Source organism: Branchiostoma floridae, chromosome 4, assembly GCF_000003815.2.
Source record: "Branchiostoma floridae strain S238N-H82 chromosome 4, Bfl_VNyyK, whole genome shotgun sequence".
Taxonomy (NCBI): Eukaryota; Metazoa; Chordata; class Leptocardii; order Amphioxiformes; family Branchiostomatidae; genus Branchiostoma; species Branchiostoma floridae.
This window is the reverse complement of record NC_049982.1, coordinates 5930987-5954036: the sequence shown is the minus strand read 5'-3', so window position 1 is coordinate 5954036 and position 23050 is coordinate 5930987. Positions and strand designations below refer to the sequence as shown.

Sequence of the window (23050 nt, the reverse complement as noted above, 5' to 3'; positions counted from 1 at the left end):
AGTTGTCTGATCTAGATGAAATTTTGTATGTGTAATGATTCATATCTCTATAAGTTATGTTGCAAAAAACAGCTCTGAACTAATTGTGGTTTCTGATTTACTGGTGTTTGAACTGAGTCAGGTGTGAAATGGACCAGGTGTGAAAAAGAGCCAGTTGAATGTCGCGCAGTGATCCGGTTTTTGTATTTGAAAGGACGCACACCAAAGGAGACATTTGATGAAATGAAAGAAACTTATGGTGATGATGCCCAATCATATGACCTTGTAAAACGCTGGCATCCTGAATTCAAACATGGCCGGAAGTCTGTGGAAACAGCTCCCAGACCTGGTCGTTCCTCTTCTGCCATTGATGAGGCATCTGTTTGAGGACCAACCTGGGGTGTTCTACAAAAACGGTGTCCAGAGCTGCATCAGACGATGGGAGAAATGCATAACTCTGGGTGGTTCCTATGAAGAGAAAGACTGATAACTGTGCCAAGTTTCATTAATCTCCTGCGATTGGAAATGGGTCAGGGGCATTACTTATTGAACGCCCCTCGTATTGCCTTTTCAGGGATTTCCAAAGGGCAAATCTTTTATTTAATGTCTCTACTTTGAGACTTTACAAAGTGACAATATTTCAAATAAATGACTTGGCATTTTTTATCCATACATAAAGCAAAGTACAGCAGTGACAAAAGACAGAAACAAGTACAGTACAATGATACGTGGCTTACCCCTCACAATATAATATTGTTCTCTTATATACTTGCTTTGAGCGTACGTTGTGTAATCTTTTCATTACACGATGTATATTAAGCATAACTGTATCTAATATTAAGCTTAAACAAGGTGAAGACATAAGTTTGTATGACATAGGGCCATTAATGTACAGTAATTATGCAGCTACTCAACTGCAAACATTATTTTTCAACAAGTAGTAAGTTAGCAAAGCTCAATGCAGAAAACAAATATACCGCAAAACATTACAACTCAAAACAACAAAAGTTGTGTATGCCACTCATTGTAAAGCAATAGGGTAAAAGTCATTGTATGCAACTATTCAATATAATCTGTTAAAGTAGCATACACAGTTATTAGTAAGACAATTTCTCAACCAAGTATTACTGTTTGGCACATGAAGCAAAAACACTTTTCTAGCATGGCATGTTATTTTTGTGTTGCATAATACTTGCTGTCCTCTCAAGGTTCTTCAACAGATCCACTCTAGTACAAAAACATGCTTTAGGCTGTTATGTTCAAGCATATAAACTCACAGAAAGCATACAAACTGGAAGCATATTAACACTTCTTGAGTATTGTGGCAAAACTGCTACAACTTGTGCTCTATATGCATCCTTTCATATTTCTCATGTTGGAAACACTTTCTGGTGTGGGGTAAAATCCAAACTACATGTACGTTGATGAAGATTGGACATCCAGGTAATAAGATATGCCAAAAAGCAGTTTTCCAAATACATGTATCTGCTTTTATATGCCGGTTGATACAAATGTATTGACTTTTTTCTTTGTCCTTGACACACAAATACACATTCATCTTTGTATTACAAAATATGAGTAGTTTTCTCTTCTTGGCCTTGAATCTACCAGGGCTCGTGTTGGATCAACTGAACCAATCAGGAAGGCGAACTGGAAAAAGAAAGCAATGATTATTGTTGTGGAGTAGATATAGATGTAATTTGCAGGTAATGATACCTCATTTGGATGCGTTACATTTCTTATTTTGGGATTTTATCTATTGTTTTATGTGTCTGGAAGACTATATGCTATAATATGGGACAGGCAGTATCTGCTGGTCCTGTTCAACATTGTCATTATAAGGTCACTCATTCCATCCATACAGTATAAAATGTTCTTGTGTGTTTGCGTGTTTACATGCATGGAGGCATAAATATGATACATCTATAATTTGTATATGTACAGAAATGTCTTAAGCCCCTTTTTTGTTACAGAAGGAAGCTTTCTGAATGCTTCCCAATATCAGACTTAGGTAGGGTCAATAGGTGGGTTTTCAGTGCCGTCTTGCTTTGGGTATAATACTATAAGAAAGAATGGCAACCTCGTACCACGCACTCACCGTTGTTCAGTTGGCACAGGTGCTCCACAATCCCGTTCATCTCGCATGTGTAGAGACCGATCAGCAGCCCCTCCAGTGTGGCTTGTTCCCCATTCTTCCTCTGCCAGACGTCTATTGTTTCCCTAATGGCATCTGCTGGGCCTGCAAGAATCATACATACAGAAAAGTTAAGTCTCTAGTGTTTTCAATCAAGGGACAGTTTGAAGTCATTTGATTGGAAATATTCTCATCTTTGCTGACATTGCAAAACCTTACTCAAGTCAAAACATGCAAAACCTAACTTAGTCAGAACATACGCAAAACCAAATACTCAAGTCAAATCATGAAAAACCATACTCAAGTCAAAACATGTCTATGCGAAGTAGTCATCTAATGCTAAACCTGGCATAACAGGCTAGAGCATATATATGACTGTGTATACACCTGGTCCCTATAAATCTGGTATATGATGACCAAGGGTATATTTTGGCCAAAGGTACATGTGTGTTCCCTCCGTTTAAAAGTGATATAATCCATGTCCTTGTTGCAATGAATGGACCTGGCAATTGCAGGTACTTGAAGCTGGTGGAACAACACGTGTAATATGGCTTGGGATGTGGAGTCTTACCGTGTAATGTGTATATGTGTCTGAGTTCAGCGATGTCTGTGACTGAGAAGATGTTCCCACTAGTTGCTGGAAGGCATCTGGCGAGCCGGAGATACCTGTTGCCTAGGTTACTCACAATGTACTCTGTAGTCTCTTCGTTAACTGGAGGAGAATAGAACAGAGAGAAAAGTTGCATACTATTTAGAAGTTGTAATTATTAGTCCTTCTCTAAAGTAATGTCCTCGTCCACTCTATTATAGAACTCTAGCAATATATACCTTCTCCCTGACACAGTTGACAACAAAATGGGCTAAGAAATGATTGAACATTATTTTCTTGGTAATCTAACAACTTTAGGGCTCCTGTATCCTCAAGTGCATTCAATATTCCACAGAAATTCTTTGAGATGAAATAAAATGTTACGAGGAAGTTTGAACAAGGTCACATTTTGGCGATTCCTCAGCTTCGGTCCAATTGGATTTAGCATGTGTGTTCTTGGTAGTTGAATGCCTATATTACTTACGAAGATAAACAGCTTAGACCGGAGATGTATCTCAGGGTTGACTAAAGGTCGACAAATCATTTTATCTAGAATTTCTAGATACAACTAGTTAACTTTCTTTTATGCTTTGTACCTTACTAGATGAATACTAATGGAAATTAAAATTGTCAAATATAACAAGATAAGTGCAGAATGCTTACCTGGGACCTCGTTGGCATCTCTTGGTAACGCTCTTCTAAGCTTCCTTCTGGAGTCTGTCCCGTCCAGATCGCTCGAGGTTTGTACCTCTCCGCTCTCCTGCGACAGGTGTGACAGGGTCTCACTGGTGCTGTCGTCTGCTCCGGTACTGATGCCGTCGTCGGGAAGCCTCCGGTGATCTTTGGCAGCCTGGAGGATAGATTAGTTGATGAAAGAAGAATAAACGTCATCCTGGAAAAGCTTTATTGACATTGCTTCTAAGTTCTACACAATGAGATGTCAGTAGTCGTCCTTCCTTGACACTCAAAAAGATAATTGAACAGGACGACGGACTGACTCTTGTGTCAAATCTCTGGGTGAGGAAGAAGTTCCGATGAACTGAACTAAACAACTACATTGGGAAAAGACAGCCTCCTTTTTCGTCTCTTCAATCCACATTGAAACTACGCATGATCTTAAATCCCTTTTTATACATGCGTAGATTCAGACGGATATTTTTTCAGCCTATATGAGCTGCTATGCATCTTACATCTTAATTATACACTCCTATGTTAAGGTTGTTGTGAGTAATATAAGATTGAAGGAATGGAAGCAAAAGCTGAAAATACTTGTAACAAACTGTTGTCAAGAGAATTCTTTTACTGGATGTGAGAAACCATACATTCGATACATCCTGTAATATATATATATATATATGGTGCTTACTATAATTGTACTCATCTAGCTATCATCATATTGAACTATTGGTCCTACCTCTCTAGCCGATGTGTGGTTCTCAGTTTCTGTATGGTTGAGTCTCTCCATCTCGATCTCCACCTCACCAGGCTGTGCCGGTCTTGGCCGGTTGATCCTCACGGCTCCATCTGCGCTCCTGTACAGGAAGGTCTGCCTCTCTGCATTTTGTGGACCAGCCCCATCTATTTATCAACAATCAGCAATGTTAGTATCATAATACAGAGTGCAGAAGCATCATTAGTACTTTTTTTTACTGTGGATGATCATTACAGGATAGTTCAAGACTTCAAGTTGCCATAAGCAATATCTACCAATAATAGTTATTGCATATCTACCAATAGTATTTATTGCAAAGGAAAATTGCATTGTAGAGTCTCTACTTTGCAGTATTTTGTAATCCCATTGCTTCAGTGCAGGATGAGAAGGAAGTACATGTACATACATTCATAGGTCGGATAAACCTGAGCTTATACGTACTTTTCAAGTATCATATTTATAATAAATTTTGTTACAATGGAATAACAGATTAAGAATAGACACTGTCAGTGTTGTGTTTAAACATCAGCTGTTGTGGAAGCAGATGTTTTACTTACTCTGGTTCTGTTGTGGAGGATGCCTCTTCCTGTAAATCCAAAGAATCAGGAGTCCCGGACCTAATACCAGAAGGATCATAGTGACGAAACTCCCAAACACTGCTACGAGTATGATCCACAGTGGGACCTTCGGGGTAGAATCTGCCTCTGTAGAATCGGAGAAGGAAAAACGTTATAGTGTTTGACCACACAAAGATACTGTGTTGAGATGATGCAAAGGTTGTTACAGTTGTAGGAGCTTTGGAGGAAAAAAATTGCAATAGTTTGCATGTTCCTCTTTCAGGTTGCTATCGGAGCATGTTGTTGAGTATGACAAAATAGAACAACTTCATAGATAATGTATAGCGATTCTAAGTCAAAGTACTACCGGTACTGTAATAATCTTTTGTGGGTTAGTATTGGTCATGGAAACTGAAACAGCATTTAATATATGTTTGTATTTCTGTCACTTCGTATATCACTCTGTTACTCGCTTTTGTTTGATTTTATTTTGTTGAATAGTATCTGTTATATATTACGTTTGTTTTAGAAATGTTTGCCCTTGTCTAATCTTATGTATTTTTGTGGCGTTGTAGTTATTGTAGCGCCACTATGCCAATGCCTTTGTGTACAGTGCTTCTAATAAAAGACTGTCAAAAAGTTTGCTATATCTATTCCATTATCTGTTAAGAGATAAACTCACCTCCATCTCTGGGACTTGCTGTAGTATTGTCGCCCATCTGTGCGGAGGGTGTGGGGTACGGCTGCTCCAGGGCGCCGCCGGAGCTGCAGGAGTCCCGGTCCGGGTACTCAGGGCCACAGGGCTCGCACGTCACCGAGTCTGGGCTGTCCCTCGGGCAGTCCTGTTGGATTCGTGTTCCTGCCATGAATACGTTGAAAGTTAAAATCCTTCCTTCAGCTTTCGGTGTATAGGAGTAGTGCCCGTCTTCGTTTCTCTTGGTGGGCCTCACAGACCATTACAGGAAGTGACTGGTTTACTGGTATAGTAGTATCGCTTGTGTTCAACTTCAATCATGACTATTTCTATATTTGATAAGTGCCATTTTAAGATTCTTTGATCCGGCCGGCGCTTGAGCCTCCGACAGCCGAAATGTAAAGCAAACACTCTGTACTTAAAGGCCACTGCACCGGTTTGTTCGTGAAAAGGTTAACGTGCAAAAGACGAAACATATACTGGTGGCTGTATGTCAGCATTTTGGACACATACTGTCGTAGTTTTGTGTCCATGGAAGACTAAAATACGTTGTATAAGTATATTATACTAAAACGCCACCGCTCTAGTAAGTATCCTGCATGCAAGGTCAGCGTGTAGGTTCAAGTGTTTGCAAGTAGCAGCTACGGCTGTGTGAACAGCAGGCCCAAACAAGTCCGGTCACAGTGATTCACTGTGGTCAGATTTTAGACATTCTTTTCACATTCTTCATAAATTCGGAATATCTTGCGAATGAATTATACACCTTCATTGCACTGGTTGTTCATGGTGGTAAAATGTATGTGGAAACCTTCGCATAGTTAAAGAATGACATAGTATCGATCTAGCAAAATCAGATTATGCATGTCTAATCCATCTGAAGTTGCATGACTCACCTGCGGGACATATGCTGTTGCAGCACCAGTCCTTGCCGGGGGGCTGGTACTGGCCTTCCGGACATTGTGCTTGGCACACCGACAGGAGGACCTAAAAGTGACACACATGTATGTTTGTGTTACTGCTACAGAAAGGTTATGCCATCCCCCTTCAATACGGTACCTGAAACGTATATTGTTATTACTTTGATAGTAGCTGAGTTAGCGTTGTGAATCAATTGCTGACCTTAAGTCGCAATCACAACAGTAAGATTTACCTATGATGGGAGGTATCGTTTCCATCATTAACTGACATTCATCCTTCCTTCCCTTCTCAAATCCCATGGCTTTACTAAGCTTAACGGTTTTGAAATTGTTGTAATGTCTGTACTGTGGCTTTCCACCGTGACTCATCGGGGGGCAGACATGCCTCAGGAATCAGTCAGATTCAACTCCAGACCTTTAATCACTATCACAACAGTGGTTTGATCTATGCTTGTGTGTGTTATTTTCTATCCTTCCTTCCCTCAGCAAAGCCCCCGGCTTTACCAAACAGTGTTCGGTTACACTTCCTTTCACACGGGCATTGTCAACAAAACAATGGTCTTTGCTAAACATAGCAAGCGTGAGACACATTTTTGCCTGTCTGTACTTTTCCATGGGCCTGTCTATACTGTTCCATAGGTCTAACTTACAAGAACGACTAGAGCGACGCGTTTTAACATGTCGGTCTGCATGCTTGGGCAAGCTTTATTAAGTCCATACTCTTGGACCAGTTCCGCTACCTCCACAGTGACTTCTTCCGGTCGCTAATAGTCTCTACGAGACTCTGGCCTTAGTCTCTACCAGACTCCACTCCGGCCTGTCGATAGTAATAGGAGACTTTGGCCATGTTAGGAATACAAGCCTTGCAGGAGTTAATTGCTTGCTGGATAGACTCCAAAAGACAGACTGAATTCCCATGGTAACTTATTTGTCCCTATTTGGCCTATTTGGCTGCCACGTCTGCTTGGAAACCAGATCGGTCATACAAATAAGGAAAACTGAAGTCACTGTTGACTCAGCGGATTAGGGGCTTTGTGCGAGCAAACCTTAGATACTGACAAGCCCCATTACCACCAAACATACCCCAACAAAATGCATGCTTTAGCGAAAATGTTCACAAAATACATTCACCATATCATGATCGCCATCTTTGTTTACACTCATTTGCAATCCTCTTACAACGACACGCGCGTCCTCGATACCTGTTCCACGCGATAAGGTGTGTTTAGCATCTAATTGTGATTCAATTAATCAATTAGTGCGGTGTCATTTACCCAATAATCCCGCCCACCCAAACGTTATCTTCTTAAGACATTCAGGATGATCCACGGGTCAGCAGTTAACCCCATTTTATTCGTAGGACTACCCCCCTCCTCGCGTGGAATTATAATTCTACATCTTGAAAGTAACATATATAATGGGACACAATTTGGGTCTTCGTTTCCTGGGGCAATATGATTCGACATACAAGATATACAATGTAGACTAGCAAGTAACATAAGAACATCGCCAGCAGAAATCACGGCACCAAGTAGGATTAGGCAGGTATAGTACCATGCATATGCCTGTAATGCGATCTGTAAGGTCAAGCTGATTTTGAACACTGAGTAGCAGCCTGGCATGTCGCATCAGTACATTATACGAGTACGTTACTACCCGATTTGGCACCCAACTGTAGTAATTACACCGTGAGAATTAGCTCGTAATGTTCAGTGTTCTGTAGGAGAACAAGACAGACCCTTACCGTAAGAAACACCGAGAGACTAGCAGCGTTGTGTAGAAGACGTGTCGTCATCTTGTTTCACACCCTGGTTGCATTCCTGTTGGTTCTAGCGTGCTGGGTGACCCTGGCGAGGTCTGAATAAGCCGTTGGTTTTTAAATCTCAACCAAGATCGACTTAATTCCAGTTCAATAGACTAGAGCACGTTAGGTTACTACTTTCTCAGTCTCACACTACCGCCTGTACAGGCTGCGATGTTCGCATACGAGTTTGCTGCACGACCGTTTTTCCCACCGTTGCTCCGGGCCAGACGTCGTTGCTAAACAAAGAGATCCCTTACCGGTTACGGGTTACGTGGGCGCACAGGTATGTAGACAGGTCATGTGTGTATAAGCCAGCTAGCAGCGCTCAGGGCTCACTATGTTTGGCTTCCGTCTCAAATTGCTTTGCACTACTAAAACATTAAGCATATTCTTCTTTCAGTATTAAAGAATGAAATGTTGATTTGTTGTTAGACGTCAGTGGCATAAACGTCAGACCACAACAGTCAAATAATGGGTTAAACTTCAACAGAGGTCATTTGAATAGGTTCAAAGGTGTAAGGTCACCAGACATTCCGACCTGGTGTGTAAGCGTTAAGTCCCGTGTTACTAGGGAATCCCCGTATGTTAAAATCGATTTAACTTTTGTCTGTCTCCACGAACATGTCTAATAATCATTGTAACAGGCATAAGATATTCACGTCTCTTTAATGTTCTTTATGTGTGGGTCGAATTCGACAACGTCATGTGTCGTTGTGCACATTATTTCACATTTCTTGATTTATTAAGGCTTGGTGAATTTGATATTGATATAAAGATGATTGAAAATTACTCGTGAAATTACCTACCGCGGTTGACCCAGCAAATAGACATCGTGTTACAAAGTAGCGTAAAACTATGCTAAAACTACAAATTGCATGTTTTGTGAGATATTTCATTTGTTTATAAGATAGTAGTAACGTTTTACAAACAGGCTAGAACTAGTATGTACGAGTGTAGCTAGTAAATTGGTTGTGATATGCTCAGACACGTTATTTTTATTGGCCCACATTATTTTTACCCAAAATTATATCAACTAAAGAGATATGGGACAGTACAGTATTAAATGAACACTGAGCACGAAAGGAATGAAACTTTTCGGACTTTCTTGTAGTTGAAATCTCTTTTACCTTTTCATAGCAGCAAAAAATATACAAGCATTGGAAATAAATAATGTACATGGCATCATCATATGCATTTTACAATTCAGGATTTATCCGATTTTATACATACTCAACTTGATATATATACAATTTAGTAAGATGAACAATAACACGTAAATAAGTTAGACAAAGCATGTGAGCAGCACTCTTTAACAAGTAGAACATGTTTTCTCACTGTTGATAATGAGCAGCATTTAACAGCACTTTTCTTTTTTTACGCCTGAGTGTTGTGACAGACATTAGAAGCTAATAAATAAACAAGGCAAGTATCAGAGTAACCCATAACATTGCACACAGGTTAGCTTCCTGACAGGCACCAAGTCTTACATAGATAGCTGACTTAACATACGGAACTATTGAGAACCGTTTGATAACTTAACCCTGTGGTAACATTAATGAGCAGACGGCAACATTACTTCATGACGGAGGTCATAAATGCCGTTTTACTTAAGACGCGCCGTTGAACGATAACAGGTAAAACGGCAGTTATTTGCACAGCATGGGCCTCTTCATATCACTGGAGACTGTCGTGGTTGTTTTCCTCTCCCCTGCTGAGTCTCCGAGCTGAGGGAAGCATTAAAAAATTTGCTCATTAACCTTTTTAAACATTGTAAACTATTCAAGGTATGCGCCATTGTTAAATATAGAGAGCAACACAAATTCAGACTTACGGAACAAAGTATTGTTCTACGCTTTACGTGACATACAGTCATATAGAAGCGGTTTACTAACATTTTAACCATGATCAGATGTACTCATCTATTTACTATTGCAAAATCATATTTAAGTTACTTAAAAGAAGAGGGCAATTTAATTCTTTGTACAAATGCAAAGTTGGTTTGAGCAGTAAAGTGACTAGTACAAGACGTAGTGATGGTTGGCATATGACTGCGCATGTGTCATTTATTCCCTCGCACGATCGAAAAGCTATATGCTCACCGTTGTTCAGTCTACATAAGTCTTCGACCATGTCATGTCTGCCACAGGCGGTCAGTCCGACCAGTAGTCCCTCCAAGCTTGCCTCCTCGCCCTGCTTGCTCTTCCATTTCTCCACTGTCTCTCTTATTGCTTCTCTGAGATCTGTAGAGATAAGAATTTGAATATCATGTAAAAACCACTTAATGTTGTGTTAACTTTTAAGTTTTTTTCTATTTAAATGATTATTGACGCAGCGTTAAGTAAAAACCTTGTTAGAATTGCTTTCATGTGTTCATTGCTTAGCCCGGCTATGCTGTTTGGGATTTGGTTGCTTGTTTATGACAAGTGCTGCTGAAATTATCAATAGATTGCTTAAATGCTGAATCCCCAAATCTATATAATACTACACTAAAAAATGGAAATCTTCTCACAATGGAAGGTGGATGTCTGCCTCAGGCTGTCAAGGTCTGTTGGTGTGAAGCTGCAACCTTGGCGGAGAGGAAGACACCGGGCCAGCTGCAGGTACATGTTTCCGAGATGATCCACTATGTAGTCAATTGTCGCCTCGTTCACTGCAATAGATAAAACGTTGTTACTGACATCACTATCGAATCTTTTTAGGATAGACCATGATTCAGGACTGATTGGTATCTAATGATTTGGTACATTTAACTCGACAGACATACAACTATCCAAGACAAACAGTATTTGAATGAATGTTGCACACCTGCAATCAGGTGGGAGTACTGCATTGTACCCATCTTGGGGTTTGTTTCCTCCACGTCACTGTCCGGCTCGGCTCCGCCCTCTCGGGATAAGGTAGAGAGGCTGTCACTCATGCTGGTGTCATCGCCGCTCTCAATACCGTCGTCTGGCGGACATGCCGCTTGTTTTCTCTCCTGTAATGAGAAGATATACTTAAACAATTAATGCCCGAGTCAACACTGTCATAGTCTATTTCAGTTGAGGCGGAAACAAATTTCCATCCTCAAGCCTTTCTAGTCATATCAGTAGGTCATCAATCATTGCTGCTATTAAAGAACTGTAACTTGATCATGTGTAGTATAATGTTTGCATTTTATGAAGGCATGATTTATACGAACCTCTCTTATCGGGTGCCTGTATTCGCCTGTTAAAGGTTCCATCTCCGTGCCCACTCCATCGATCGTGTCGTTCGTGTTTCCAGCCCCTGTCTCCTGTTGGCCCGGCGGTGGCTTGTTGTCAGGGTGCTGCCCATTCTCCAAATCTGTAAATAGTTTGTGGAAATATGTTATTTGTGTGATAATTTATATATTCTTAATAATGGAGCCTTCAATTCCTTTTAAAAAGGCAAAATGTATTGTAACAGACATTAATGTTAACCTACAGTATTCTAATACGCCATTCACGTCCATATTTCTGCATTCTTAGACTTTAGAATACTAGACGGATGGACTATTGTATTGATTATTTTGTCATTGTTGCCATATATTGTACTGTGGACCATAAATTTCTCTTTATATATCTGTGGCAATATATAGGTAGCAAAGGCAGTAGAAAAGGCACATTGATAACAGCATCAGTCGTACCTATATGACGCCGGTTCTCTCTTCGGCAGCGCAGGACCAGGATGAGTACCAGTACCAGTAGGATGACCGTAACAGGAACGCCCACGCTCATGCCGATGATTGTGGACTTAGACCATGTAGTAGGCCGTCCACCTAAGAAAATAGAGTAGGGGTTAACGTCTACCAAAAAAAAAGTATTTATTAAATGGCGGTCATGGTATACAGCAATGACGCAGACAAATATGATAAAGCACATTTCCTGTTTATATACATTATAGTTTATATAATCAGTTGCATAATCATAAAAGTATAGTACAAAACTTAAAGACGCGAGGCAAATTGTCAAGGCTTTTATCCAGCTTTTGGCTTAATCAGCTCAGGTAGACGGATGTATGTTACAGGATGTACGGTTACCGTTAATGTTGTCCGTGTTGTTAGCATCATCTGCAGTAGTAACCGGGATGATCTCAGGCCGTTCCGTGGGCAGAAGAGGGTCAATGGGGTGAGATATGCACACTGCATCAGACGTGCTGGTCCCCGGTCGAAGTTGTAAGAAGCCAAACATGCCACAACTAGGAAAGGTGAACGTGCGTCATAAACGGGCGTCCATCATTACAAAAAGTTGTATCGAAATCCAGTAATTCATACGGGAGCAGCAATGTCATGTTTTAGCTGTCCCTTCAAAGTGCAATAGTATGTTAACCGGTTATTTTTTCCCCTTATAATACTAATTTTTCAGGGTGAGGGGCTAACAGAAGGGTGAACAGCAAAGAACTAATCATTAGGTCAGTATGGCCTACATACCTTTGCCACAGGATACATGGTTGGACGTGCGATGTCAGGTTACTGAATGTTCCATGTGGACAGGTCTCGCATTCCCCTGCCATGAAAATTACCAAATGAGATGAAACGTTACAGAGCAGTATATATAGACAGTATACGTGCCTTAGTAAATTCGGAGTTCATGAGTGATGATGAGTTAAACAATTCGTTAATTATTACGATTGAGTGATGTTTTACAGTATACCACTTACTCGACTTTGTGTAAATGGACGTATACATGTATATCTGATAGTTGTTGTTTTCTCACCGGTTCGCGTTGCCCCACTTCCGGGTGGACACACGGGTCCATTCAGACACAGTTCAGCCACATTATTGTGGAACCCGATCTTGCATTGGCACTCGTTGTCTGCGGTGGAATTGCCTGGGATCTTGATCTCCTCGTTCTCTTTGGTGCACAGGTCCTTTCTTCGGCAGTGGAACTGGTCAGGGTACGGGTTGTAGTAGTCTACCCCACAGTCTTCACATACCGTATCTTCAGGATTGCCATAGGAACAGGATTGCACGATATATGTTCCTGTACAGTCAAAAGAATGAGCCAGTAATGTAATAAAGGTTTGTACTCTGACGTATTGACGATACAGCTTTCATCTGGAGCGTAAATTAATGGCAAAATTAGAAAGACGATAATTTAAAAAAAAATTTATTGCTGTTTTGTTCAGCCAGGGCTCCCCAACTAACCTATTACTATTACAAAGGTCTAGCCTTGCTGACAGGGACAAACCGTGAAAGTACAATTTGACATGGGCAGTAATCAATAAGAACGTTCTAAGTACATTAAGACTGATAACACTCATTAATAGCCCTCTTTGTATAAACTTTAAGGTTTTGTCTTTCCAATTATAAACGTCAATGTTGTGTGTCTTACCTGGTCCACATTTACTTGTACAACACCGATTCTCCCCCCATGCCGAATACGTTCCCTGCGGGCATGAGGCCTGTCCTTGAGCAGAAGTCAACAGCAACAACGCCTGTAAAAATGAGTTCGATGAGGAAAAAATATTTATTCAAGACACGGTGTGTTACTAGTCACAACTACAAAGCTTAATTTACTTCCTGTCAATGCCACCAAAAGCTCGTCCGATCCATGGGTGTCGTTCGGGGATTCTTATTGCCATTTTCACATCAACTCTATACACAGCCGAGTGTATGAACAATTTCATGGTCGACTGCACATAGTTAACAGCACAAATTTCAAAAATACGATTTCCCGCGCTTCGAGGCATGATGACTCATTTCTGTATGACCGGGCACACAGTGGTAAGTAAACAAACCCGGTCATATCATATGACACCTTCCTTTACTTGTATGATATGTATAGGAGCATGCTAAGTGGTCGCTAACTGTTTGTGACTATGGTTAGCATAGTTTTATACACCTGTTACCATACAGTGATTTTATTGGCCCCCCGCTTCCTTCTCAAATCGGAGGGTAGCACCGTCGCAACGATTATATCAAAACATCGGTCAGCCAAATAGTACTAGATACAAAACTGGACTTTTTAGTTTAAAAAAAGCCACACCAGAGACCAGTACAACTTGGTCCACATGGATACTCTCCAAGCAGAGGTCGAATCGCGCAGATATCCTCGTAGGAAGAGCGCGAGTGTAATTTTTTCGACTACTAGTATATCTGCGCGATTCGACCTCTGCTTGGAGAGTACCACATGGACAGGTGCTCACTATACACAGGAGTCTTTAATAGAATTATGACAATGGCAAAATACCCCCCCCCCCCCCCAAAAAAAAATATAGGTCACGTCTGTCAGTTGGACCTTATGTTGAGAAGGGTACATGTTGACTACATTTACACTATGTGTCCTTAATACACTTCCAAACCTTGGTGGTCACTTCTGATATCTGAAAAGGTTTTTCGACAAAGCATAAATGTCTAAAGTGTTGACAAGCCACCAGCATTAGCCCAGTAAGAGCTTTTAAGTTTACAAACATCACTGTCACTCACAAGTAACTATGAACATGTCGTTATCCTGAATCTTTACTACTTCTCACCTCACCTCACCTCACCTCACCGGTCCTCACTACTTTATCCTGATTCTAATAGGACATGTCAGTCCTCACAAGTTGCGTAAGAATATTCAAGGTGAAGGTCTAAAAGGAACAAAAGCCTCGAACGACACCAGTTAAAAAAATCTAGGAAATGTTACTCCTTGTAATGTATGATAGCGACTTCGTTATTGAACGGACTCGAAAGTCCTTAATTTTAGGTAGTATATTAACAGTTTGCTAATATAAATCAAATTAAATGTTTTAAGATCAATGTCTTTGGCTTAAAGAAGCAAGAAAAGGGGGTAAAACGTCGAGCAACAAATATAAATGGACGCCATTTTTGTTGGAGAATAACATGCGTAAGGGGATTCCCCTCCCTAAAACTAGCTGGCACCGGTTGGTACTGGGTGAACACCCCCACCCTTCTACTTTTGTACTCATGTTTTACCAATAAACATTTGGATTTCATGGAAAAATCACAGACAAAACGTCCAAAAACATTCATTAGTAGTGAGGTATTGTTGGGGATACCTTACCTTGAACATTAGTGTCTCCAGTTAAGGACATATTCAGCGACAAACTGATATTAATTGATCGTGTAATTTTTTTTTATTTAAGTTTCAAAGTTAGACTCATTAAAGACTTCAAATTGCGAGATATCTCACCATTTTGCCACTAATATGTTTGCTGTGCTTGAGTGTAAAAAGCTTCGTGACAAGAAGTTCAGATGAAATGTTTGAGTTTGTAATATCTGTCGAACAAAACACTCAAACATAACAGGGGTCACCTGTACCCATTGCCCTTAAAAATCATAGCAAAATGGCCGCCGGGCTTCGCTACCTCGGTGACCTGTATTCTTGTCAAACCTTATCAAAGATTACCGATCCAAGCCATTCATAGCGAAGTCATGTTTCGAAAAATGTCGCACTTACCAAAGCCAGAGTCCTCACGTCCATAGTTGGTATCCCTTCCATACGTTCAACAAGTGTGTGCATTCCTATACACGCGACTGCGAATTCTTCGTTCGGACTCGGGCGTCTTGTTCCGACGTAATCTCAGCGACGCATTCGATCGTTGGCACTGCTTTACACGGTGAGAAGTGAGCGCAGCAACAGGTTAGTCGATTTCAGAACACACTACATCAACTTTTCATGAACAACGCCTCTCCAACCTGACTATAAAAGAACACTGAACTGGGACAAAGTCGTAAGGCGTGTGTTCACTCGGAGTAGTGCGGAACCTTCTGGAAGAACGTACGTGTGACGTCATGAAATCTGGCGCACCCTCGCGGTGAACAAGGGCTTTGTTTTGAAGGCTACTTAAGTCGCTCATTCTGCCATATGAAATGGCACAACAGTTTCCTTCTACAATGAAATTATTCTCCGTATGGGATACTGCTAATAAATAAAACCCCTGTAAAGTGTTCTTTGATTGCTTAAGAAAAATAACCACGTGGTCATGTTGTAATATCTGCCTGGATGCCATGCCTATGTGTTCTATCATGGTGTCAGATATTCAAAGACAAGGCCCGATCGACTAACAATATTACGTTACATCTGTCTCGTATCCATAGGGTGTTTGAATTATCATCAATGCCCGTCTCTCTAATAAAAGTGCTCCAATTTGTTGATCAAACATCATCAAACTATTTCACAACGACCGGTCGGTCGAGCAAACGCCACGTTGGCAAGGTGCCAAAGTGTTATTCTGCCTTGTCACGCCCGGCCCCTTGATGCGTCATCAGTATGACTTCCGTTCAACGCTAACGTACACTCAAACTTACATTATAGATTCAAGTGAATCGGTGACAATAACAAGAAGAGTTTGCTTGAATTAACACGACTTTATCCAAGATAACATTTACTTTACTGCCTTACTCGATTATAAAAGAGCAAAGATTTGGTATTTATCAGGACAGACACTGCGTCTTGATCGATATCACATGCATCACTTGTACTAGAGTATTCAAATAGTCATACAGAAATAATGTTCCTTGTATCACTATCCCAATATCAAACTCAAAGAACATAGATTAGACAAACCGCAGCGTGGTGGATGCTCACAAGGAGACAGGCGGTGATGACAGCCGCGGTGAAAGTCTAGCTTTTTGTGATGATTGAATAAAACATTAGGCCACAGCAAGTAAATTTTATGGATGACATCAGCGCGCGCATTAATTTTCGCCTAACTTAAAAAAAAACAAGAATTTTTTTCCTTCTGCAGGGATGGTCAACATGACGATAAAGTACCAAAATGAGCAAATATGTTGTATTGTAGCCTAATAATTGTACTTGTAGAAGTGACACTTGAAGGTACCCAGGGCTGTAGTTGTATGAATGAAACTTATTGGATAGTTGTAAATGTAACACCAATATGGAACCCATGAGTGTGGTTACCAACTTTGTTGGTGATGCCAGTCTACCACACTTGTGTCACTTTTACCACACCAGTACATGTCTTGAATACAGGAATGAATGCCTTGTTGGCTCTGATACCATGTTTGTCCCTTTAATTCTTGTTACAACATTCATCACAACTTAAAGGTGCCTATTTTTGAAAATGTAGCCATCTTGTTTTTTTTCACCCATCTAGTTTTTTTTCGCCCTATCGCACTATTTTCGCAGTCTGCAGAGGATGTCATCCATAAAATTTACTTGATGTGGCCTTAATGAGTGTACATGTAGAACCGCACGTCAGTAGTTGGTGACTAATTAGATTCAAGAGTCACTAGACAAGAAGATCGCAGGGCTACTCCCTTGCAACGTCCCAAAGTGAGTCAACCCCATGATGATGGAACGTCACTTGGCGGTCGCCGCCGGCGGTTGTTATTTGTGTCATTGCAAATGCCGTAGATAAAGGAATGTGTGTGCAAAAAAGTGCCACACCTCAATATATACCTAATGACCTTGACTTGGACAGGTTTGGATACGCATCACGTGACATCACACCTTGGGGGCACGCTATGATCACGCTCTCTCTGGGGATTCCCCCATACGTATATGGCACTGCCGATAGCTGCGATTCAAGTTGTGCATGCAGCACAATTACTCTGTCCGCAGCAAATGACTGATTTTCCCCCAATTAATCTCCAGGTAGATGTTTCAGAAACTAGATAGTTTCCCTAGCTGCCACGGCTGTTCTGTTAGGTGTCAAACTGTCCACGTATCCCCGAGGAGCCTCAATTAGAAACAGAAAAGGGCAGTGAAGAAAATTGAACGATTGACTGCTTGGTTTGGTCTATTCTAAGATATCCAGTTGCGTTGCATTCAGTCTTCCAACATCAGCTAGACGAGTTTCAGTGGTTTAGTGGTTTACTCTTACAGGGATTAGATAAGCTTCAGCCTAAATGTCAATAAACTCGGTAAGACATCGGGCACCCTGACACCCCGACCCCCCCACACTACGTCGGCACGTCAATGAGGAAATTATTGGCATTAGATACCATTGAAAAAGATAGCCCAGGTCAAATTGACATGTTTTAGCAATCATCGCAATACTATTTTCTGCTTGCTAGTTGAATCACTGAGATTAATGATATGAAAAAAGGTCGGAGACCCCGCTGTGGGTCAAGGCATGGTTCAGTCCAAGGTGTGAGTTCAAAGTTCACAGAGAAAGCGAAAGCCATTTGAACACGTCTCGATGCCTTTGATTGGTTTAAGACCTCGTCAAAGGTGACAACTTAAACTGACCAGTCTATTACCAGTACCCTCTTACTCCTCTAGATCCATACACTTTACAGAATTCGTTGTAAAACGTTTACGCACGCCGTAAAGCGGACAAAAGTCATCGTTTCAGGTGAGTTTTTTTTTTACTTCCGGAATGGGGATTTGCCGATTTTTGCAAGATATTCGTTGTTAATTTTGCTGCGATACGGCATTTCCGTTTGACACAGTACGCCTGTACATATATTAACAGATTGATTTTACACTTTAAAAAAATCTGTTGATTAGCAGTTGACTCAGTTTAACATAGATAATGGAAGGTGTTACTTCCCATTAATAATGTTACTTTTCTAATGTAGTACGGGGTCCAACTACAACATGGAGCATCAGAAGATCCTGTGGACCAACATGGGTGAGATATCCCGGAGACTACCTGTCATCGGCCCGATACTGGACCATCTGGTTAGTAAATGGTGCTTGAAGTCAACATAGTAATATAGGATCATATAGAATTCTTTCATAAATATAGATATTGTTATAGCAGACATGAAATAATCAACGCAGTACCTATGCATTATTTAATGTTTTCCACTGGTTGAATAAGAATAATCGCGTTGTACAAAGCAAAATAAAACGATGCAAGTGAGTTTGAGACCACTTTCGGAAAGTCCATCGGACTTCCATGTCACTTCCCATCTTTCAACAGATCAGCCAAGGTGCCATCACAGCTGAAGAGTACCAGTTGGTGTGCCACATCTCACCCATTCCTAGTCAGAAGGCAAAGACACTCGTGGAGATCCTGGCAAGCAAAGGGCGCAGGGAATTCGACGTCTTCGCGGAGTCCTTAAAAAAGAACAACCCCGACCTTCTCAGGACAATCATGGCAGCCCCCATCAGAGGTGAAGTGTTTTATTTACACGGACTATCAATTATAAAGATTATACAATTGTATCTCGACTTATTCCTTGTCTTTGGAAAGCAAAACATTATGATCTCGTAAGGTCCATGCGAGCCATTGTTTGCCTCATTCGCACAAGAAGGTGCTGGGCAAATGTTTAATGCATGTTATATTCAAAGCTAACCTTTAACTGCCTTTTACTTTTTACAATTACCTACCATGATAAGAGTTGAGTGAGTAATTGTAAGTTAGGTATAGTATAAGTATTCATAGTATCAGTATTTATATAGTATCTAAATGAAAAGCTCAACAGTGACTGAACCCTAGTATACCTAGTAATCATTGTCGCTTTTCTAACAGCAGACGTCACGACCAGCATATCAATACAAGAAATTTCCACCACAGAACCAACTAGGCAAAGGTATACTCAAGCTCATTTGTGTACTTTTAGAATTACCGACCTATCTAGTTTAGATTTACTAAAATATTAGACCAGATGCCCGCCTTACCGAATAGTAAATGGGAACTTTGGTCAAGTCAGGAAGTTGAACTGAACTGCTGAAGTGAACTGAACTGCTGGATAGACTGCACAAGACTCATGGCAATTTATTTGTCCCTACTTGGTCAAATTCTTCTCTTTTTTCATCCAGCTGACACGGCTACTTGGAAACTACTGCAATGTATAGACAATGTGTAATATTTCTTTGTTAGTTGATGATATTACATTAGGAATGGCATAATCAGACGCGTTTGCTATACTCTCTCTCTCTCTCTCCATCTCTCTCTCTCTCTCTCTCACTCCCTCTCCCCCTCTCTCTCTCTCTCTCTCTCTCTCTGCTTCACAAAAGACTGTCTTAGATCCATGTCGGCAGTTAGTTCTGTTACAGCCTGCTAGTAAATCATATGGCATCAATATCGTCCGACGACCGCACGACCTATGTGACCGCACCCTAAATAGATGGACATCCCATACAAATGCTTATAGTATAAACATACCATGCTAATGCTTATAATGTTGTTTCAATACTGCTTTCAGGATGGCCCTTCCACAAACCGCAAGGGTGACGCCAGCCCTTCAAGGCTGCCCACCTCAGCAGGCTATCGGGGCCGGCCCAGCCGCTGGGACCGAACCCGACATCATCGAGCTACGGGAGGTTCAGCAGCTCGCCACCAGGCTCCTCGGCATCCAGTTCCTGGAAGCAGACGACGAGGCCGAGGAGACGGCGAGGTTAGGCAGGGTGCGAGACTACGAGAGGCAGTTGAGAGTAGACCGCTTTGAGAACTTTGCCAGTAGGACAGATTATTATAGCTTTAAGTATGCGAACCTTGACGTCATCATGGAGAGGGGGAGGTCTGTTTGTAAGATAGAATGGCCGGGTGGAAACGCCACTGGGTTTCTGATCGGAAGAAAGTACGTGCTCACCAACAATCATGTTTTCGACCTGATGGATGCTGCAACGAAAAGAAATATTTCGGCAAACAAAAAGCCGCAGAACTACAGAGTTACTTTCTTCCCCTCGGAAACCCAGACAAGCATGTCTTTCACCCTAGTCCCCAGAAAGCCAATATCATCAGATAAGGTCTTAGATTACGCCATACTTGAGATAGACATCACGAAATATGGTGAAGAGGATCTAAAGCATCTCCGTCCTCTGGGAGAATTTGTCTCGGAAGATCTCGCGACAGGTAGTGTGATCATTCTGATTGGTCACCCTCATGGTCAAGAGAAGAAGGTGGAATTCTGCGCTGTTGAGGGCGTGAACAGCAACCGCACAATTTGTGTCAATTTTGGCAACCCCTTCTTGCAGACTGAAATGATGTCGTATCACGTCTCGACCTTTTTCCATGGTTCATCGGGATCCCCCGGGTTTGATAAGGATGGTTGCCTTGTGCTGATGCACTCGCGGGGCTTCTATCCGTACCAGGGTGCGCAGAGTGCCATCGAGCAGGGCGTTCTGCTCTCCAGCGTCAAGGCACATGCCAAGCTAGTCCTTCCTGGGGACAAATTCTCAGAAATCTTTCCAGACATGGAACCAGGTTTTTCCTTCCATTGATGTACAAGGAACCACTGTAACCTTCTCGTTTCCGTGATACCATCATCAGGTCACAGTTGTCCGGTTGTTTTTATGATTGGGGATAATACTTCTAGTTCTGATACAAGCACAGAATTTCTCCTACCCGCCAACAGTACGGCAGACGAGCTGCTCCCTCCACCAGGGCAAAATGCGTATCAAAATCAGGGAACTGATTCATGCTCACAAGCAGGAGAATTATAAAGTATCATATTTTGTTTAATATGTCAGTATGGAAAATCATAAAAATCCCTCTTCCTTTGAAGATACGTTGCCAAAACTTGTATTCAATAGGTTACTTATATTAAATTATTTGGCAGATATTGCATACTTTCATTGCTTTTAAACTTGACACTATTGAATAAATCTACAATATGAATTTTACGTCGAATTGAGACCAAAAGTGCGGCAACACTATCAGGGTTTATCGTGTGGAATAAAACCTAATTACTAAAGGCTTCTATACATCTTTGATAACAACGATAATGAACTACTTATAGATTATTGAACTACTTGTAGATTAATGTTTCATCAATAACCGTATAGAATAAAGTCTGATTGCTAAAGACTTCTAAACATCTTCTAAACAATGATGATTAACTACTTATGAATAAATGTATACTGGATGTTTCATCCATTTGCAGAAAGAAGTATGATGTCTGTACAAGTACATAGCTATCCGTAATTGTTAGCTGTAAGTTTTCTGTGTACAAAGTAGATGTTCGACTTGTATGGCTTTAATGTCAACGTGGTCCTGCTGAAGTTTGTAACATGAGGTTTTCTGTCCTTTGAGAAGCATGGCAAGCTGCAAGTTCAGTTCAGTCATCCATCAGATGACACTATAAAGTTCCTCCAGACGACTCTGTCGCTCATGACAGACAGGAGGTCTCCGTCTGCTAAGACGGTATAAATGATGGAATGAATAACCATTCACAGTTTAGATACTGCCATTGTTTCTCTTTGTTTCTTCATAAATGTGCATCGTATTCAATTGCACGTGATTATAGCAAGGTAAATACCAGACGTGGAGATCGTGTGGTGCCTTAGCCAGTAAAACCACATGGATACATGGCACAATCCGTTGTAGATCACGGGGTATCTTGTTTTAGCGGCCACATGCCAGTTAAGTGTGAGATTAATTATTTTGAACTTTACTCGTTCAAACAGTATCGTGCATTATCTGTACTGTTACGACATTGCAAATCTAATTCATCGTGACCATATTTAGTGACCTTGAGCACAGATTCAGGTTCATCATAAAATCTCATCGAAACATTGCAGTGTGCCCGTGCATGCCGTAAAGGTCTTCTTGTAGAATATTTGCATGTTACACCATCGGCGCATCCAACGTCGCTGCTAGTAGGGATTCAGGAGATACTATGTTCTATGGCCCCCTCCACATTGATTGCAAAATTTCTTTAAGTCGATATGGAAATACTGCCCACGAGAGCAGATGTACAATCTCTATTATTCTATTAAGTGAATGATATGGGACATTTGATTTCACTAGCACTTCGAGAAGCTTGGTGGAGATCAGTGAATCACTGCCCTATTCCATCCTCGCCTCCTACGCAGGGACATCCAACAGCGAAACCGCCTGTCTGGATGTACCCTGCTCATTCAACCGTCACTTTTAGTTCCTGTGGACGCCACCACCCCAAATCATCTGTCAGCCAATCAGAGGCCTCTCCGTTTTCAAAAGGGGTCTCGCATATATAAGAGTAAGGTCATCAATATTTATAAGCAGGGCGGTCAGGAACTTAAAGTGACGGTTGAGAAGGCAGGGTACATCCAGACAAGCGGTTTCGCTGTTGGATGTCCCTGCGTAGGAGGATGCCCTA

General features: G+C 41.3%; 3 protein-coding genes across 4 annotated transcripts; 1 reads left to right on the top strand and 2 right to left on the bottom strand.

Moving 5' to 3' along the window:
• Positions 1 to 706: 706 nt before the first annotated feature.
• Positions 707 to 8489, bottom strand: LOC118413487. Its single transcript, XM_035816917.1, has 9 exons — positions 8047 to 8489; positions 6279 to 6369; positions 5374 to 5550; positions 4692 to 4838; positions 4117 to 4280; positions 3366 to 3552; positions 2685 to 2825; positions 2078 to 2218; positions 707 to 1629 (listed from the first exon to the last, which is right to left on the bottom strand). Exons 1-9 carry the CDS (start codon positions 8095 to 8097, stop codon positions 1604 to 1606), a joined length of 1125 nt encoding a protein of 374 aa, XP_035672810.1. The 5' UTR covers positions 8098 to 8489; the 3' UTR covers positions 707 to 1603.
• A 1203-nt stretch (positions 8490 to 9692) lies between these two features.
• LOC118413481 (tumor necrosis factor receptor superfamily member 16-like) lies at positions 9693 to 15818 on the bottom strand. Its single transcript, XM_035816906.1, has 11 exons — positions 15510 to 15818; positions 13440 to 13542; positions 12822 to 13088; positions 12536 to 12611; positions 12146 to 12303; positions 11753 to 11884; positions 11288 to 11430; positions 10912 to 11083; positions 10616 to 10756; positions 10206 to 10346; positions 9693 to 9830 (listed from the first exon to the last, which is right to left on the bottom strand). The coding sequence occupies exons 1-11, from the start codon at positions 15570 to 15572 to the stop codon at positions 9781 to 9783; spliced, it is 1446 nt and encodes a 481-aa protein (XP_035672799.1). The 5' UTR covers positions 15573 to 15818; the 3' UTR covers positions 9693 to 9780.
• Positions 15819 to 18123: 2305 nt separating this feature from the next.
• Positions 18124 to 22514, top strand: LOC118413484 (uncharacterized protein y4fB-like). Of its 2 annotated transcripts, none has more exons than XM_035816912.1 (5): positions 18124 to 18372; positions 18599 to 18701; positions 18946 to 19138; positions 19501 to 19558; positions 20174 to 22514. In XM_035816912.1, exons 2-5 carry the CDS (start codon positions 18618 to 18620, stop codon positions 21189 to 21191), a joined length of 1353 nt encoding a protein of 450 aa, XP_035672805.1. In that variant the 5' UTR covers positions 18124 to 18372; positions 18599 to 18617; the 3' UTR covers positions 21192 to 22514. The 2 variants fall into 2 exon arrangements, with proteins under 2 accessions (XP_035672805.1, XP_035672804.1); XM_035816911.1 differs by having other exon boundaries at positions 18125 to 18372; positions 19498 to 19558.
• The last annotated feature ends 536 nt before the right edge of the window (positions 22515 to 23050 follow it).

Coding starts and splice junctions, on each gene's coding strand:
- LOC118413487 (XM_035816917.1), bottom strand. CDS start 8,097: ATGACGACACGTCTTCTACACAACGCTGCTAGTCTCTCGGTGTTTCTT. Junction 2,219..2,684: donor ACACATATACACATTACACG/GTAAGACTCCAC, acceptor TGATTCTTGCAG/GCCCAGCAGATGCCATTAGG. Junction 1,630..2,077: donor CCTGTGCCAACTGAACAACG/GTGAGTGCGTGG, acceptor TTCTTTTTCCAG/TTCGCCTTCCTGATTGGTTC.
- LOC118413481 (XM_035816906.1), bottom strand. CDS start 15,572: ATGCACACACTTGTTGAACGTATGGAAGGGATACCAACTATGGACGTG. Junction 13,543..15,509: donor ACGTGAGGACTCTGGCTTTG/GTAAGTGCGACA, acceptor TCATTTTTACAG/GCGTTGTTGCTGTTGACTTC. Junction 9,831..10,205: donor CTTATGTAGACTGAACAACG/GTGAGCATATAG, acceptor TGCTTCCCTCAG/CTCGGAGACTCAGCAGGGGA.
- LOC118413484 (XM_035816911.1), top strand. CDS start 18,618: ATGGAGCATCAGAAGATCCTGTGGACCAACATGGGTGAGATATCCCGG. Junction 18,702..18,945: donor GCCCGATACTGGACCATCTG/GTTAGTAAATGG, acceptor ATCTTTCAACAG/ATCAGCCAAGGTGCCATCAC. Junction 19,559..20,173: donor ACAGAACCAACTAGGCAAAG/GTATACTCAAGC, acceptor TACTGCTTTCAG/GATGGCCCTTCCACAAACCG.